General features: G+C 36.5%; 9 protein-coding genes across 9 annotated transcripts; 5 read left to right on the forward strand and 4 right to left on the reverse strand.

The window, feature by feature from the left end:
• Nucleotides 1-265: 265 nt before the first annotated feature.
• PUP1 (proteasome core particle subunit beta 2) lies at nucleotides 266-1051 on the forward strand (the record flags this gene model as incomplete). The annotated part of the gene is made up of 1 exon (XM_003956607.1): nucleotides 266-1051. The coding sequence occupies one exon, from the start codon at nucleotides 266-268 to the stop codon at nucleotides 1049-1051; it is 786 nt and encodes a 261-aa protein (XP_003956656.1).
• Nucleotides 1052-1470: 419 nt separating this feature from the next.
• NFI1 (SUMO ligase NFI1) lies at nucleotides 1471-3714 on the forward strand (the record flags this gene model as incomplete). The annotated part of the gene is made up of 1 exon (XM_003956608.1): nucleotides 1471-3714. One exon carries the CDS (start codon nucleotides 1471-1473, stop codon nucleotides 3712-3714), a length of 2244 nt encoding a protein of 747 aa, XP_003956657.1.
• A 69-nt stretch (nucleotides 3715-3783) lies between these two features.
• Nucleotides 3784-4767, reverse strand: GRE3 (trifunctional aldehyde reductase/xylose reductase/glucose 1-dehydrogenase (NADP(+)); the record flags this gene model as incomplete). The annotated part of the gene is made up of 1 exon (XM_003956609.1): nucleotides 3784-4767. One exon carries the CDS (start codon nucleotides 4765-4767, stop codon nucleotides 3784-3786), a length of 984 nt encoding a protein of 327 aa, XP_003956658.1.
• Nucleotides 4768-5057: 290 nt separating this feature from the next.
• On the reverse strand, nucleotides 5058-7049 carry CAT2 (carnitine O-acetyltransferase CAT2; the record flags this gene model as incomplete). Its single annotated transcript, XM_003956610.1, has 1 exon — nucleotides 5058-7049. One exon carries the CDS (start codon nucleotides 7047-7049, stop codon nucleotides 5058-5060), a length of 1992 nt encoding a protein of 663 aa, XP_003956659.1.
• Nucleotides 7050-8476: 1427 nt separating this feature from the next.
• On the forward strand, nucleotides 8477-9619 carry RML2 (mitochondrial 54S ribosomal protein uL2m; the record flags this gene model as incomplete). The annotated part of the gene is made up of 1 exon (XM_003956611.1): nucleotides 8477-9619. One exon carries the CDS (start codon nucleotides 8477-8479, stop codon nucleotides 9617-9619), a length of 1143 nt encoding a protein of 380 aa, XP_003956660.1.
• Nucleotides 9620-9722: 103 nt separating this feature from the next.
• On the reverse strand, nucleotides 9723-10505 carry VMA8 (H(+)-transporting V1 sector ATPase subunit D; the record flags this gene model as incomplete). Its single annotated transcript, XM_003956612.1, has 1 exon — nucleotides 9723-10505. One exon carries the CDS (start codon nucleotides 10503-10505, stop codon nucleotides 9723-9725), a length of 783 nt encoding a protein of 260 aa, XP_003956661.1.
• Nucleotides 10506-10736: 231 nt separating this feature from the next.
• On the reverse strand, nucleotides 10737-12197 carry AFG1 (Afg1p; the record flags this gene model as incomplete). Its single annotated transcript, XM_003956613.1, has 1 exon — nucleotides 10737-12197. One exon carries the CDS (start codon nucleotides 12195-12197, stop codon nucleotides 10737-10739), a length of 1461 nt encoding a protein of 486 aa, XP_003956662.1.
• A 530-nt stretch (nucleotides 12198-12727) lies between these two features.
• On the forward strand, nucleotides 12728-15022 carry MAK10 (Mak10p; the record flags this gene model as incomplete). Its single annotated transcript, XM_003956614.1, has 1 exon — nucleotides 12728-15022. The coding sequence occupies one exon, from the start codon at nucleotides 12728-12730 to the stop codon at nucleotides 15020-15022; it is 2295 nt and encodes a 764-aa protein (XP_003956663.1).
• A 620-nt stretch (nucleotides 15023-15642) lies between these two features.
• On the forward strand, nucleotides 15643-16140 carry KAFR0C05380 (60S ribosomal protein uL11; the record flags this gene model as incomplete). Its single annotated transcript, XM_003956615.1, has 1 exon — nucleotides 15643-16140. The coding sequence occupies one exon, from the start codon at nucleotides 15643-15645 to the stop codon at nucleotides 16138-16140; it is 498 nt and encodes a 165-aa protein (XP_003956664.1).
• Nucleotides 16141-16431: the final 291 nt, after the last annotated feature.

Raw genomic sequence — 16431 nt, forward strand, 5'->3', positions numbered from 1 at the left:
CACGTAATTTGAGCCACCAATGGGCTAAATTCATTTCATATTGAGTTTCATTTAGCATAACGCATCATTAGCAACGACGCCCATCTTATTTTTCCACTTTTCGAATATAATTTTGGAATTTTGCCACCGTCAAGAAAAACTGATTTTATTATATTAGACCTTGCAATTCCCCTTCTATTACATCTCTCGACAATTGTCATCATTAGAGGTCTTCAACCAAGAGACACACATAATCAGAACCATAACAAATCATATTAGTAACGCAATGGTAGGCCTTTCGTTTGATAATTACCAAAGAAACTCTTTTCTATCATCTAAGTCTCACAAACAACCAAAAGCAACCTCCACAGGTACGACAATTGTCGGTGTAAAATTCAATGGTGGTGTTGTAATTGCTGCAGATACGAGATCCACACAAGGTCCAATTGTGGCAGACAAAAATTGTGCTAAATTACATCGTATTTCTCCACGTATATGGTGTGCAGGTGCAGGTACGGCAGCTGATACAGAAGCTGTAACACAATTAATTTCTTCTAATATCGAATTACATTCTTTATCGACGAGAAGAGAACCAAGAGTGGTGACAACCTTACAGATGCTGAAGCAGCACCTTTTCAGATATCAAGGTCACATCGGTGCTTACTTAATCGTTGCAGGTGTCGATCCAACTGGTGCCCATCTTTTCTCCATCCACGCTCATGGTTCTACCGATGTTGGTTATTACTTATCCCTTGGTTCTGGTTCATTGGCAGCAATGGCAGTCCTGGAATCAAAATGGAGGGCGGACATAAGTAAAGATGAGGCTATAGAATTAGCTTCAGAGGCTATCGAAGCAGGTATATGGAACGATCTGGGTTCTGGTTCCAATGTCGATGTATGTGTAATGCAAATTGGTCAAGATGCACAATACTTAAGAAACCACAGAACTCCAAATGTAAGAGAACCAAAACAACAAAATTACAAATTTAGAAGAGGTACTACCGCTGTATTAAAGGAGAGTATTATAAATGTTTGCGATATCGATGAAGAAATAATTGATACCGCAGCTTAAACGTATGTATGATCTCTACAAACAACTATGTTTATAAAAACGGCAAATGTAGCTCTTCCCGCACGTACACAAGTATATAAATTTCAAACAGTTTCTAACGCATTAAACAGTAATGATAACGTGGATTTCTGAATGAAAGAATCTTGCACCACCAGAGTTATATTGATCATTGGTACTATATGTCTACTTTCTCTGAAAATTTCAATATTGCGTGTGATTCAATACATGCGTATTTCTCCATCGGAGAGATTTATTGAATAGAAAATAAGAAATATTTCACATTTAAAACCATCAAAACACCATCGTATATACCTGTGCTTTAAGTGCTGGTGAGCTACAATAGTGAGCTATACTATCAGTACACATTTTGTACAATAGTAAAGCTGTTTTATAAACGAAGAAAGGCAACGGAAAGAGATATGGTATCTCAAACGACAACAACTCACACGGGCGGTGGGCTGCATCAAGAAATACAGAATACAATAAATGAAATGGAAACGCTAAGGGTGTTTGAACTAAAAGATCTGTGCAGAGCTATTGGATTACCCATATCAGGACGAAAAAATGAGCTGCAAGATAGAATAGCATCTCACGTTAAGGCATCTTTAGCAGTTGGTCATATAGATCCCTGGAGACCAAAAGCAGTCAATGCATTAATAGAAAAAATGAGAAATAAAGAATATCCACTACCGAGTTTTCTTGAAGTATGGGATGCTTTGCGGCTTGGAATTGTCAATTCTAGACCCTCTAACGCACAAACTAATGGCAATACTATTACAATACAACCTTTATCAGGCGTTTTTCATAATCAAGATAATACATCAAAGAAAAGCGTTCCCGGTATGGGGGCTATTAACCCATATCTCCCAAAGAATAGTCATGATCTAAATTCACAAGCACCTTTCCATGTTTCTCCCTTCTTCAACCTGAAAAAACTCATACCTTCAACCGTCCAAAAATTGAAGAAAGCAAGTGGAAGGGGAATTGCATCTGCCAAATTTTCTTTCAGTTCACTGGACTGGAATAATTTTCAGGCAAATAAAAATCTTAGGCTCTACCTTTTCTGTCATCAGTTGAATTCTCTAGGCTCAAGAGGAAAATCTTTCATTCAGTTCCCAATACCTAATGAAATGTTATTTAATGGTACAAAAATGAATGATAACGTCAAAGGATTAAAGAACAAACCAGGCACTGCAAAGCCTGCAAATCTTACGCCGTACATGAGACCATCAAACTTAACCAATACTTTAGAACTAATTTATGCATTCACAAAGGTAGAATTTCAGATGTCTTGCTATATCGTAGAAGACATCCCTCCAGAAAAATTATTAGAACAAGTGCTGAAACATCAGAAGATAAGTAAAACTACTACGTTACAGTATATCAAAAAAACATTAAGTGAAGAAGAGGACACTGATTTCATAACCACTTCAACCGTACTAAGTCTCCAATGTCCTATTTCTTATACAAAAATGAAATATCCTAGTAAATCAAGATCTTGCGAACATTTACAATGCTTCGACGCACTCTGGTACTTACATTCACAGTTACAAATACCAACTTGGCAATGTCCTGTTTGTCAAAATTCAATTCCTCTCGAGAGTTTGACAATCTGTGAATACGTTGATGAAATTTTGAACGAAACAAGCGAGGATGTAGAGAAAGTGGAACTGTCCCCCGATGGTTCCTGGGTTCCAATTGATGAAGAGAAGAAAGATCATTCAGATGATGATTATCCGGTCAAAAAGGAAGGTACTCAGGAAAAACTACAAAGTTTGCCGAGCACGAACTTTTCGTCACATAGTGAAGAACCAATTGTCATTTCATTAGACAGTGACGAGGAAGAAATAGAACAAGCGCCAGAAGAAGCCGGCTCCATAGAAAATGGAAGCTCAACAGAAAGCACTACTTACGAAGTTGAGGGCAGTACCATAGCGTCAAGCGTTAGTGCCGCAGGACAAGAGGAAAATGATAATTCAAGTGTGAACTCCGATGAACCATTATCTACAATAAGGAACCCAAATGGCCGTATCGAACCGACAGATGATTCTACATTTGCTCCTCCTCCTCCCCTTCCACCCTCTATGCCGCTTTCAAACTCATTACTGGGGCTAACTAATGGATCGACACAAGGCGAAGTGGATTCTCCACGACAACCACAAAATAGCCATAACCCTTCTGATGTCGTACCGCAATTCAGTACGAGAGTGTTTTCAGGTTCGCCCAATCCTTTCTTAACCAATCCAGCCAATCTATTTGGAATGACAGGTAATCAACAACCGGTTCCTCAGCCCCAGAATCCAAGGCTACCTCCAATTACCGGTCCCCTTCGACAGCCATCATCTCCAACCGGCCCAGCGATCTCATCTGGAGTGACTGGTCATGAGAACCATGCATCCACAACACAGACAAAACGAAATCAACCAAGGCCAACTAGTTCTCGAAGAAATAGAGGCGACGTTTCACCGTTCATACCTAGAAGACCATATGAAAATATTCTTCCTAAGAAAAGGCCTAATAATAATGCCCATAACGACAGCCCGACCGATACGAATTCCTTAGCAGCTGCAAGAGAGTTAGGAATATCGCTGGAGGAGAACATGGGCAGCGGTAATGGTGACGACGACAATGGTGACGGCATTATTGATCTAACATCCGATTGATTGGTCGGCAGATTATGTAACTATATGTTTATATGAATAATGTTCTTTTGATAGAACAGTTGTATTATTTCAATGGAACGTAGGAAATTTAGAATTGAGCCACTCCCATGGATCATTAAATCTAATATTTTTATTTAAGGAGGAAATTTCATTTAATTCTTCTTCAGTCAAAGTAATAGAGTCCTCTACATTCAAGTTTTGTAACAATCTTTCCTTCTTCGTAGATTTTGGAATCACAGCAATGCCTCTTTGAGTTGCCCATCTTAGTAATACTTCTGAGGGAGTTGAGCTTCGATGAGCAGCGGCAATCTTTTTTATGATTGGATGTTCAAGAAGACTTGGTGTACTCTTGGCCAATTGAGAGTCCAACTCGATGAATGATTGTGGACCAAATGAAGAGTATGCGACAACTTGAATGCCCTTTAGCTTACAATATTCAACCAGCTTTTCCTGAGTTAGGTATGGATGATGTTCGATTTGTAATGCTACAGGCTTAATTCTACAGCCGTTCAAAAGGTCCTGAACTAAAACACCGTTGAAATTGGAAATACCGATTGATTTGATCAAACCATTGTCAACACATTCCTCTAAAGCCCGGTAAGTATCAAGAATGGGAACTTTAGCTTCAGAGAGAATGCCCTCCCTAGCGTCATCAACACCTGTGTAAAATCCTGGAGGGTACTTTTCCTCGAAAGGAACAAACTTAAAAGCAATTGGGAAATGAATGTAGTACAAATCAATGTAATCAAGACCTAGATCCTGTAAATTTCTCTTTAGGGCCAATTTAACGTGATCGGGGTGATGGTAAGAATTCCATAATTTGGAGACAACAAAAAGATCAGATCTTTTTACTAATCCCTCGTCAATAGCTTTCTTGATACCTTGGCCTACTTCTACCTCATTACCGTAGTCCGTGGCACCATCGAATAAACGGTAACCTAATTTGATAGCTTGATAGACTTGTTCTGCACAAATATCATTTGAAATCTTCCAGCACCCTAGACCTACTAATGGCATCTTTTGGCCATTGTTCAATGTAACTAATGAAGGCATGATAACAGTTATTGTTTTTTGTTGTGGTTGCAAATGAAATCCTTTAAGATAAACTAATGTGCTTTTGGAGCTCCCAGCTTATTTTTCAATAGTATCTATGAATTTTCGCATGTGAGAAAAAATAACGCAAGAAAGATCTGACATAAAGGCACCGAGATTAAAGACAAAGGGCTACAGGGTTCTTATGAAATCTAAGAGGCTATTGAGTAAATAATTATGTTACTAGACTAGCCAAAAAAAAAATAGCTGATGAAGAGAAGGATGTATTTTATTTAACGAAATGTATCGAGTTATAGCTTAGCAGTCTCCAGATGGACCGTTTCCAAGGCTTCGCCAAGTTCGTCTGCTGCCTCAGTTAATATATAGTGGAGCTCATTCACGTCAAATAATGAAAATTCTGGCTTGCAAACGATATTAATATGAAGCCAGTCATTATTGATCATATATGCCAGACCCACCCCAATGTCATTAACTTGCGACCATCCATATCCATTCAAGAATTCGCTAGATAATTGTGAAGTGGAAACGAGCCAAGTTGAAGAGTAATTGAAAATTAGATCATCAAATAAGGGAACATTTTCTCCGTCTTGTAACATATTTTTTAAGCCAAAAAAATGCCTATCCACACCGTTCCCACTTGCTGCTTCCTTTAAGTAAGCTGAGTGATCTGCAGTTGCTTGTTTAAACAAATTTATTTTCTCAGATAGTGCCACGTTAGGATCTTCCCAAGTTCTTACGAACTGGGAAGAAGCCGTAGTTACTACCCTTCCAGTCTCCGTTCTACCTTTGAAAAACATTCTAGTAGACGCAGCCTCATACGTAGGTAGCTGCCTACCCAGATATTTGTAAATAGCCAATTGAATAATTTGTTGAATATACGCATCTGGTGATATCTTATGTTTCTTCATAAAGTTTTTACCATATCTCTTGTATTGCCAAACCTTTAAATCATGCTGACCCATAACTTGTTTGAATTTTGTTTTTGCTAGCTTTATATCTCTCTGTAGGGATGTATTTATCGCAAAAGGCAGCAATTCTGGCCTGTAAATTTCATTTGGGGTCATAACAATTTGATTAAGAAATTCCCTTGGACTCAACTTGCTTAATTGTTGCATAATATAGTTGTTTAAAAACAAATTTGGAGTACCGTCCATTTTCGAATGTTCTGCTAAGAAACCAGAATGACCATTACCACATACAATAAATTGTAGCGGCTTATCGTAGAACCTATTGAATCCATTACCATGCCACGAGTTTCTTGCTTGCGATTCAAGCGTTATTGGTGTTTCATCTAAATCTAGACATAATATGAATGACGATTTATAAATGGTCTCAAGAGATTTTTTTGAAATTGGATCATTGATTAGTTGCGCATATGACTTCCGCCATTCGTCTCTTGGTAACGATGTCAAGCAGCCAATATGGTCTTGTTGTGTGACATTCAAGGTGACAATAGAATAAAGTTGTTGCCATATATTGTTTGCAGATAATGGCTTACCATCTGTATCATGCGTACTCACTCTAAAGAAATTTCCCTTAAATGAGATGATCATGAAATTATTCTCATATATTGAATAAAATACGTTTGAATCCTTAGATTGACCAGGTTTACGTGAATTATTAAACATTAATTGAAAACTGTTCATACAAAAAGGTACTTTTCTAATTAGTTCTGGAGGTAAAATTTCATCCTTAAGTGCCTCGATAAATTTCACTACTGTCATTATAATTGCTGTCGCTTTAACCAATGGGTCTTTTTCAATTTCTGCATGCGTCATTGGAAGAGGTTTATGACTGAAGAAATACGATACGTAAGGTACAACAGGATCATTATATTGTAGGTAAGCTTGTTCATCCCAAAATGTTGATAACCAATTTCTCTTATCGTTGGAAAATTGAATGAGACGATTTTGCAAAATTGGACCCATTCCTTGCAAAAAATTTTGAATTAATAATTTTTGTTGCTCTAATTCTTCACTAGAATTAATAAATGGTTCAATAGTTTTTAGATATTTATTTAAAGTGACTTTCAAATCTGGTATTGGCAAGGAAGGCAGTTGAGCTTGGTTTTGATAAGTATTACCTCTGAAATTCAATCTATTTGATTGATGGACTGCATTTGATTGTTTTGCCCAATAAAATTCATTATTATTAGTTTCGAATGGGAATTTTTGTAGTAATTGTGATTGATTTTCATCTTTTGAATAGGTCATGAGGGATCTTTTGTAAAGCGATAATGGTGTTGGTTTAGGGAATCTGTAATGCTTCTTTGCAATTTGCATTTGAAGAGGTGTAAAAATTCCCTTTACTGAATGTGTCAAATTGAGAATGAAAACAGTGACAGTGGATGACTACAAATACTCACTTACAAAATTGAGAACTAGAAAATCACTTAAGTGACACATATGGTAAGAAACAAACTTCTAGATAAAAAAAAACAAGTCGACATTGAAATCTGTCATGGCTATATATACTTCTTCCTCAATTCATTAAAGGCATCGCAAACTCCATTGGGCCGACTGACTACAAAACAAACAGCGATTATAACGACCTAAACTCCGAAGCGCTTTTTCTTCCAAAGAAAATTGAAAAAAAATGAGATGCACGTGATTGATTATAACGACAATGTGACACCATCGAATATAACGAATAGAAATGAGACAAGACGACGACATCTATACATCTTCAAGATGAGACAGTATATACAAAACTCTTGCCAATATGTATAATTCAGGTTAAAATAATAAAAGTTGATAATCCCAAATGAGTCTCTTTAAAGAACCCACATCATGATTAGCATGGATAATCTCATCATTATACATTACAAGAAACACTAGTAGTTTAAGAAAAGAAAAGTAATTTCATACACATACAGATCAGAATTTTCAGTGTTTGGCTTATGTTGCATTAATCGGTCATTTCCCATTATCTGTACTTAAACAAAATAATTTCATTTGATCCGCTTGGGGCGACAACGTGGTCATCATTCATGTATATGTAATCTTTTTCGGTTTTCCGTTAAACTATTAGAAGAACGACTGTTCTTTACGTAAAGTTTTGTCTTAGGTTGTGTTGTCTTAGAAATACTATATTGTATTACTTGCTTCCTTTCTGAACATCAAGAAAACTGCTTAGTTCATCAATTTAAATTCTCAACTACTCGAGCCTTTTTATATGAAAGAAAATTTTTTTTCTGTCTTTCGATGGGCGGCTCAAATTGGTAGAGGAGGGTAACAGCCTTGACAACGTTAGGTCTTGGAAAAAATATTGTGGTGACTGGGTTGTAATGATTATAGATATAAATACGTACAGTTGAAGATGTATCGAGCAATGTGATCTTGTACAGGTATCCAGCAACAAGCGATTAAAGTATGGATATGGCGAAATTGAGCGTATCAGTTTATATTTGTATCTGTATCCGGGAAAACTCATCCAGCCCCCACCTAAAGGGCTCGAAAAGGTGAGGCACAACATGCTATACAGAACAACGTAAACCAAGGAATTTTATTGTACTTTACCAATTTGATATGCGTTGCATCTTGATGTAGCCAGCCGGTGTTGGTTGATTATCTTGGTAACAATATTATTAGATTTTCTTTATCAAGGTCCGCGAAAGTAAACTTCCCATAGGAAGGAGAAAAAACCAAGTAACATCGCTAAACGGTAAATAAAAAGGCCTGCTCACTCTCGAGACTCTAATTGCGGAATAATGTCGTTACTACTCAATTCATGCAGACGACTATTATATCGACAATACCACCCTGAAATAGCAGTACGAAGTTTCAGTACTTCAATTGCTCTGAATCAAAGAACAGATTCAACTGAGATATTAACAAATAACATATCACCGAGACTTCTGAAAATTATACCAAATAATTCAGACATTGTGGAATTAGAAAAACAAGATGAATTGATCAAGAGACGTCGTAAGCTTGCTAAGGAAGTCACTACTCTCAAAAAATATAAGCCAGTGTCGCCAGGTTTAAGATGGTATAGAAAACCAATATATCCATACTTATTCAAGGGAAGGCCCGTGAAGTCTTTAACAATCCACGCTAAACAAAGGGGTGGTAGGAATAATGAAGGTAAAATCACAGTGAGACATAGAGGTGGTGGCCACAAGAGAAGATTAAGACTAATCGATTTTAATCGTTGGGATTCAGGGACACATAAAATTGAAAGAATTGAATACGATCCAAATAGATCAGCTCATATAGCTTTAGTGAAGAATGAGAAAACAGAAAAACTTTCTTATATTATAGCATGTGATGGACTGCGTGTGGGCGATACCGTACAGTCATTCAGAAAAGGCATCCCATCGAATCTCTTAAGCGAAATGGGCGGTCATGTAGATCCTGCAATTTTAAGTGTCAAGACAGCTCAGAGAGGCAATTGCTTACCTATATCAATGATACCGATAGGGGCTGTAATCCATAACGTCGGTGTGACTACCGTAGGGCCCGCAAGGTTATGCAGGTCTGCTGGTACATATGCAAGATTAATTTCTAAACTCCCTGAAGCAAAAAGGGCTATCGTTAGACTGAAAAGTGGCGAACATAGATACGTCTCTCTTGAAGCCTGCGCAACAATTGGCGTTGTATCAAATATCGATCATCAGAATGCTTCAATCGGTAAAGCTGGAAGATCAAGACGACTAGGTATAAGACCAAGTGTCCGTGGTGTCGCTATGAATAAGTGTGATCATCCACATGGTGGTGGTCGTGGTAAATCGAAATCCAACAAGCTTTCAATGTCTCCCTGGGGTACTCTTGCCAAGGGATATAAGACTAGAAGAGGTAAAAACCAAAATAGAATGAAGGTCAAAGATAGACCAAGAGGTAAAAATAAATAGTCTATGCTTTACAGACTGAAGTATTCTTTTCAAATCAAAATTTTTATATATTATTAATTCCTGTATATATATGTACGTACATTTGGTTGTCTTTCAAGTTCAATCAAAAGATAACATCATCCTCATTTTCTTGCACAAGATTTGGCACCTCTTCAGGGACTTGCACGGCATTATCATCTGTCGATAATACGAGTTCATTCTCATTCTCTAACCTAGTTAACTTCATCTCTTCATCCAACCTAGCAGTATCTCTCTGTTTCTTTTCTTGAACCTTCTTTAACCTATAAAACTCCTCCCTATCCAATTCATCAAGTTCACTGTTAATGTATGCAATGGTATTTTCTGTTCTTGGTATGATCACATGCTCAATAGCATTCACTCTTCTATTTGTGACCTTAATCACATCATCTAATATGAGAAAAGCAGTCTGCAAAGATGCTAGTTCCACTAATGTCTCAACAGCTTTTGAGTAAATTTCTTTGGCTCTTTGAACCTGCTGACCACCTCTTCCCAAACCTGTCAATTTAAAGTCATTTATTTCAGGATCAATGTATGACTCAAATTGTGGGAGATAAACACCACTAACGTTCTCCTGGCGTGCCCTGATTTTGAACCTTGCGTTAGAAACACTTTCTTGGACCTGATAACCAATATTTTCACCGGTTGCATACGTTACTTCAGCTAATGAAAAGGCAGCTGTTTGCATCACACGACCCATCTTTTGCTTTGCATCATCAATTCGCTTTGTAATATCACGGAATCTTTTCGTAAGTGCCTCTGATTTACGTTTCAATAATGAATGTCCCTGATTAGCACCTTTTAATTTAGTTTTCATCAGACCCAGAGTCATACGGGTTGGAAATACAGCTTCTCTATTACCTGACATACTTCTCTACTCAGCTTGTAAGCATAAATCTGCACTTCCTTTCCTTGAAGCCTAATATTAATGCCAATGATATTGTGCAGAAAAGTATATGGATTTGAACTTCAGGTAGGTATATAGGATAAAAGCTCCAAATATTGTATTTTTCTACTATACTTTCCCGGACGATAATAAAATATTCTCAGAAAAAAAATGTCACACTTTGAATAAAATACATAGAATATGAAAATATCATTACTTATTAATCCATTCTTTCGTACCCATTTGAGTTAATCTACTGAGCGCTCTCGAAAATGCAAATCTTTCCTCATCTAAAGTGAATATTTTTGATTTGGAAACAATATCTTTGGTTATGTTGTGGTCCGTACTTTCGTAATCATCAGTGGTGTCTGTATATTCGTTTCTTCTATCCTTTGGCAACAATTTTGACTTCAATTGAAAAGAAGTTTCAAGATCTTCAGGTTCTACAAACAGAGACTTAAAGTTATTTGCACTTGTACATGCCAATTTACCACCATTATCGTATACCGCATCGATGAATGTAATAAATCTTTTTATTTCATCCCTAACATCAATGGAAAGATAGGGAATATCAGTGACGATAAAACTTTTGAATGTATTTGCTAACGCAAGATAATCTCCCGCTGCCAATGGTTGCCCACAAAGTTCTTTGAACGTAAATTGCGCCACTTTTGGGGGCGTACATTTGGGTACTTTGAATTCTCTACCCCATATGGTCAATATATAGTCATGGATTTCTTGTTTTGAGTTCTGACTGAAATAATCATACCATTCCCTTGCATGTAGGTCTCTTGCAACCTTAACTTCTTTTGAGTTATACTCTGCGCCATTTTTTGGGAAATAATAGACTGAGGAAAAAGGTTTGGGAACTTTTCTGTAATCAGTGGCTGAACTTAAATGAACGACATTGGTATATTCTTTAAGTAATTCAATACATGGAATAAATGATTCCCTTTGTATTCCATTGATGTACAAATCATCCGGATGCCTATTTGAAGTGGCGAACAGAACCACTCCAAACTTGTCAGATAATAAAGTCGACATTAATCTTCTGAGAATCATGGCATCTGCCACATCTGTCACTTGAAATTCGTCAAAACATAGTATTCTTGACTTCTGAGCAATTTCCATTGCAATGAGAGGTATCGTATCTATTTTAGAAGTATGATTTTGGCCCTCATACTGCAGTAATAAGTCATGTGATCTCTTATGGACATTCTGCATGAATTGATGGAAGTGGATCCTTCTCTTAGTAAGATGAGACGGAATAGTAGAATAAAAGAGATCCATTAACATCGTTTTCCCACATCCCACATCGCCATAAAGATAGATACCTTTCGGTATATTAATATTTCGCACTGGCTTCTTTTTGAAGATATTCCAGAGTTTCGACATTGAAGAAAAAGATTCTCTTACCAGCTCAAGATTAGGTGGATTGTAACTTTCTAATGAAGCATAGAGAGCACTCATTGAAGTGATAACAGCTCTTTGGAACGCATCATCTTTCAACCTATTTAATTTGATAAGATGATCGTACTCTTGCAACGGAGTTAAATTTCTTCCAGTATTTATGGTAGAAATGGAACGATACTGTGAACCATAAAAGACGTGTAACTTGCTTTTTATCGCGTGAGTTGTCAGATTTTTAGTATATATTGGAGGTGGTAGGAACATTCCCAATAAAATGAAATTCCCTTGCTGATGGACGCTTAGAGAGGAAGATGAACCATATTCTCACCCAGACCAGAATTAATACAATAGACAAGTACAGAGAACTGTCTATCATGAAGTTACTAGTCGAAAAAGTCATTAAAAAGCCATATCCACTAAACCATCAAATATTCAGAAAATTTGGATGTCCGATACTCGATTAAGGGATTTACCATCACCCGATAGTAGAATCACAAAATTCGCTCTAGTTTCAGAGCAAACTTTCTGCATAAGTAATCTAATGTACTAACATATCTAGTTAATATCATTGGTTTGCACAGTTCAGCACCAGAATTCCGTCACTAATTGCTATCTGGATAACACCGTCTCCGTTTCCTCGCCGTCATGGTTACCGATGTCTCTTTTAGTCGGCAAGTTTTTGAAGGTTGCCAATATCAACTGCGAGGCGAGAAGTAAAAGCAATGAAAAAGATCAAAGACCATTTTGACACATTGAAGTGTGGATATATAAGCAGCGACTAAGTTTGGTTTGTGATGTATGGCCAAGTCAAATATCAGAGGATAGAACATCCTAGATATAATTTAGATGAAAAGCTTTATCTCTTGGGGTTAACGGATGACCCGAGTTGGCCCAAAGACGATGAATTGTACGATATAACGCACATTTTTAAAGCATTGTCCAGCCAAATGGACGCCAAGGATATCGTCAAGACAAAAGAATGTGGATTCTATGAGTTTACTCACGCTTTAGAGGTCAATAATAAAAAATTAGATACTAGTTCTATTCCTTTAAAGCAAGAAGAGATACATTTCGATTGTAATAAACCACATGGTGAGACCGAAGAAGAAAGAATCAACTTCGTCACAGCAATTGCCAGCAGGCTATTGAGATCGATCACGACATGGCTCAATGACCACCAGACCTTCCCTGCAACCGTTCTAAGTTGCCGGTACATCGAACATTTTTTAATACAGTTATACTCTTTACCTGGAACCATAGATATTTTAAAAACTGGAGATGAATATTATGACACATTCCTTAACACTTGCACTGCTTCGGTATGTTACTTCCTGAGCTTCGTTAGTAACATCCAAGAAACATCGATATTGTACGAGGATGAAGACTTGAGCTTTGATCCCATGGCACTCGATTCATTTCATCTCCTAAGAAATCAGGCCGTTATTGCTAAAAAACTAGAAGACAGCATAAAGATTCTATCTTCGCCACAATATCTAAATAAAAATGTGAAGGATTTAATAAATTTAATGCATATTTTTTCCTCGTTGATTCATATTGAAGATTTAGTATCAAAGTATTCAGAAGATTCAGAATACCTGGATAAAATTATCACGGTTTCTGACGATTTAAATGTCTCGTATGACTGGAGTCGTATGCCTCCAAATGGTTCCTTTTCAATGATAGCTCAAAAAACACTATCTAATAATAGTCCCGTACATTCTATAGTCGAACCAGTAAACTCTTTCAATGGATGGATTGATTTGGCAAAAGATCTAAAATTGGCGATTAGTGTTTCCCAAAGTAAATCGCCAATTGAATTTTTACAATTCGTTAATTTCTTCACGAGAACTCAAGAAAGACATCCATTGTCAAGAGCAGTCTTTCTTTTATTTTATTCTAGAAAGAATGGGAATATTATTGGCAAATATGGCAAGAATGAATTTGTAGACAAGATTTGGAGGGAATTCAGTACTACAGCTACTGCTATCGATCTCCAAAATGAACTTGTCTTTCAAAACCTAAGTTTAGTAATAGATCATTGCTATACGGCAGTTACTGAATGGATAAGAAATCTGACAAATAACCATGCTAGAGCAAGAAGATGCATTGGATCGCGTATCGAAATGTGGTCTGATATAGAAACTCAAACGCATACAGTTGAACAATACCTACATAAACAGCCACTACCTGATAATATAGATAGTGCAAAAAAAGCGTCACATCTGTGGCCTTTGACTTTATGGTCTCGTGCAATGAAAAATAGCACCATTATTGACTATTCCTTGAGGGGTTTTGAGCTTGAATTATATCAACCATTTGAATGTATGGAAATGACATGGTTTGTCTCCCACATTGCATCTGAGAGTGATGAAACGTTACGAGAAGTAGAAAAAATTTTAAATTCCAAGTTTAACCAAATTTCTGAATTAACTGGTCAGCTATTGAAAACGAAGCAGAACGTAAAGAAACTGAACTCATACAAACCCCAACTAGCAAGAAACATAAAATATTTAAAATACTTACGCGCTCATAATAATGTTTTAAGAAAACTTTCCATTTTCCAAACTTATCAATTTGGAATCTTAAAATCATATGGAATTATTGATAATAATGAACTTAAAGAATTGCCTTTTGTTAGTTGTGAATTGTTACATAATTTAAGATTCAAGAAACTAATAGGCACCAAGTTTATGAAGAAATTAACTTATGCTGCTTTTCAAAAGTTTCTCAACCAATATGTTATCAACGGCCCAGAGTTCCAAGAGAAGCTGCAAAAGGTCGTGGAAGAAATGAAATTGGCATTAGCAGATGCTAGGATCGATGTAAAAGAAATAATCCACTCGATAAACAAAGGTGATGAAGATACTTCAATGCTTACTGGTACAAGACTTGTTAAGGATGAAGCATTATCTTTTTATGAAGAGTTAGAAAATTCAATAGAACTGCTTGGTAATAATCTTGATACCATCACGGTTAGTTTACCGGAGACAGTATCAGGAGATTTAAAACAGAAATTTTTTGTGAAGTTGAGATATGATAAAGGCAGTTGTCCGTACTTCCCAATATTGACTTTACTTGAGAAGCAATAAAAAATTATGCTCATAGATACGTATAGTCTGTTATTCATATACTTTTATATTTTATAAACATATCGGCTTATTTAACATTTGTAATAGGCCCGTCTTGCTATACGAAATTCGTTGGATATTCGGTTTGGACTGTTTTTGAACATCCAGAACTTCTGTAGGTTTTTTTGGTATGCATGGGTGTGGCAGAAATTTTCAAAAAAAAATTGGAAAAAAAAATAAGACTAGTTTTGAATAATTCAAGAAAGGCTGGGAACCACAGTTAAGAATTGACAGAGCAATTTGACTTAATAAAAACCATATGATGATATCAGAAGGTTATATATGCATTTTACCTCTTGCTGTTGAAAATTGGTGCCCAAAAGAGGCATATAACTACTGTAATTATGCTTTATTAGAATTGCTCATCTCAAATCTCCTTCTAGAAACCGCGAAGTCTGCCCGAGCTAGAGGGAAGCTTCTAGGCTGGCGCTCCGTCTAGCATTTATTTTTCCTGAACGGAGTCCTTTCGCTGGGCAACCGGTGAAATTTCGGCATATATTGAAAAAATAACCATCAAGAAGAACTATTGTTTTAAAGTAAGTTAGTGACTTTCTTAGAAGGACGATAAATTAATAGACAAAATGCCTCCAAAATTTGATCCAACGGAAGTTAAATACCTATATTTAAGAGCAGTCGGTGGTGAAGTCGGTGCTTCCGCTGCCTTAGCTCCAAAGATCGGTCCTTTAGGTTTATCCCCAAAGAAGGTCGGTGAAGATATTGCCAAGGCCACCAAGGACTTCAAAGGTATCAAGGTTACCGTTCAATTGAAGATTCAAAACAGACAAGCTACTGCTTCTGTTGTTCCATCCGCCTCTTCTTTGGTTATTACTGCCTTAAAGGAACCACCAAGAGACAGAAAGAAGGACAAGAATGTCAAGCACAGTGGTAACTTACAATTAGACGACATTATCGAAGTCGCCAGACAAATGAGAGAAAAGTCTTTCGGTAAGAACTTAGCTTCTGTCACTAAAGAAATTTTAGGTACCGCTCAATCCATTGGTTGTCGTGTTGACTTCAAAAACCCTCACGATATCATTGAAGGTATTAACGCTGGTGAAATTGAAATTCCAGAAAACTAAAGTGTTTAATAAAAAATTTTAAACATTTATGTTTTCCAAGAGAAACGAAAATTTACCGATATAAACATTTCCAAGGCTTTTTTTAATTTTCTGTATTTTAATTTTATTAACGTCATTTCAATGTTCTGCTTTTTCAATTTATTACATGATCATTTTTATTCCAAAAATAACTAACTTAAACTTGTAACTTGTTTTTAGAGTATTCCAAAATACCGTTTGATTACACTCTGGGACCCGATGTTTTGAGAAATTGTGCCGTTTAGATTGCTTTTATTATTTAAAAGAAATTCC

Source organism: Kazachstania africana, chromosome 3, assembly GCF_000304475.1.
Source record: "Kazachstania africana CBS 2517 chromosome 3, complete genome".
Classification (NCBI taxonomy): Eukaryota; Fungi; Ascomycota; class Saccharomycetes; order Saccharomycetales; family Saccharomycetaceae; genus Kazachstania; species Kazachstania africana.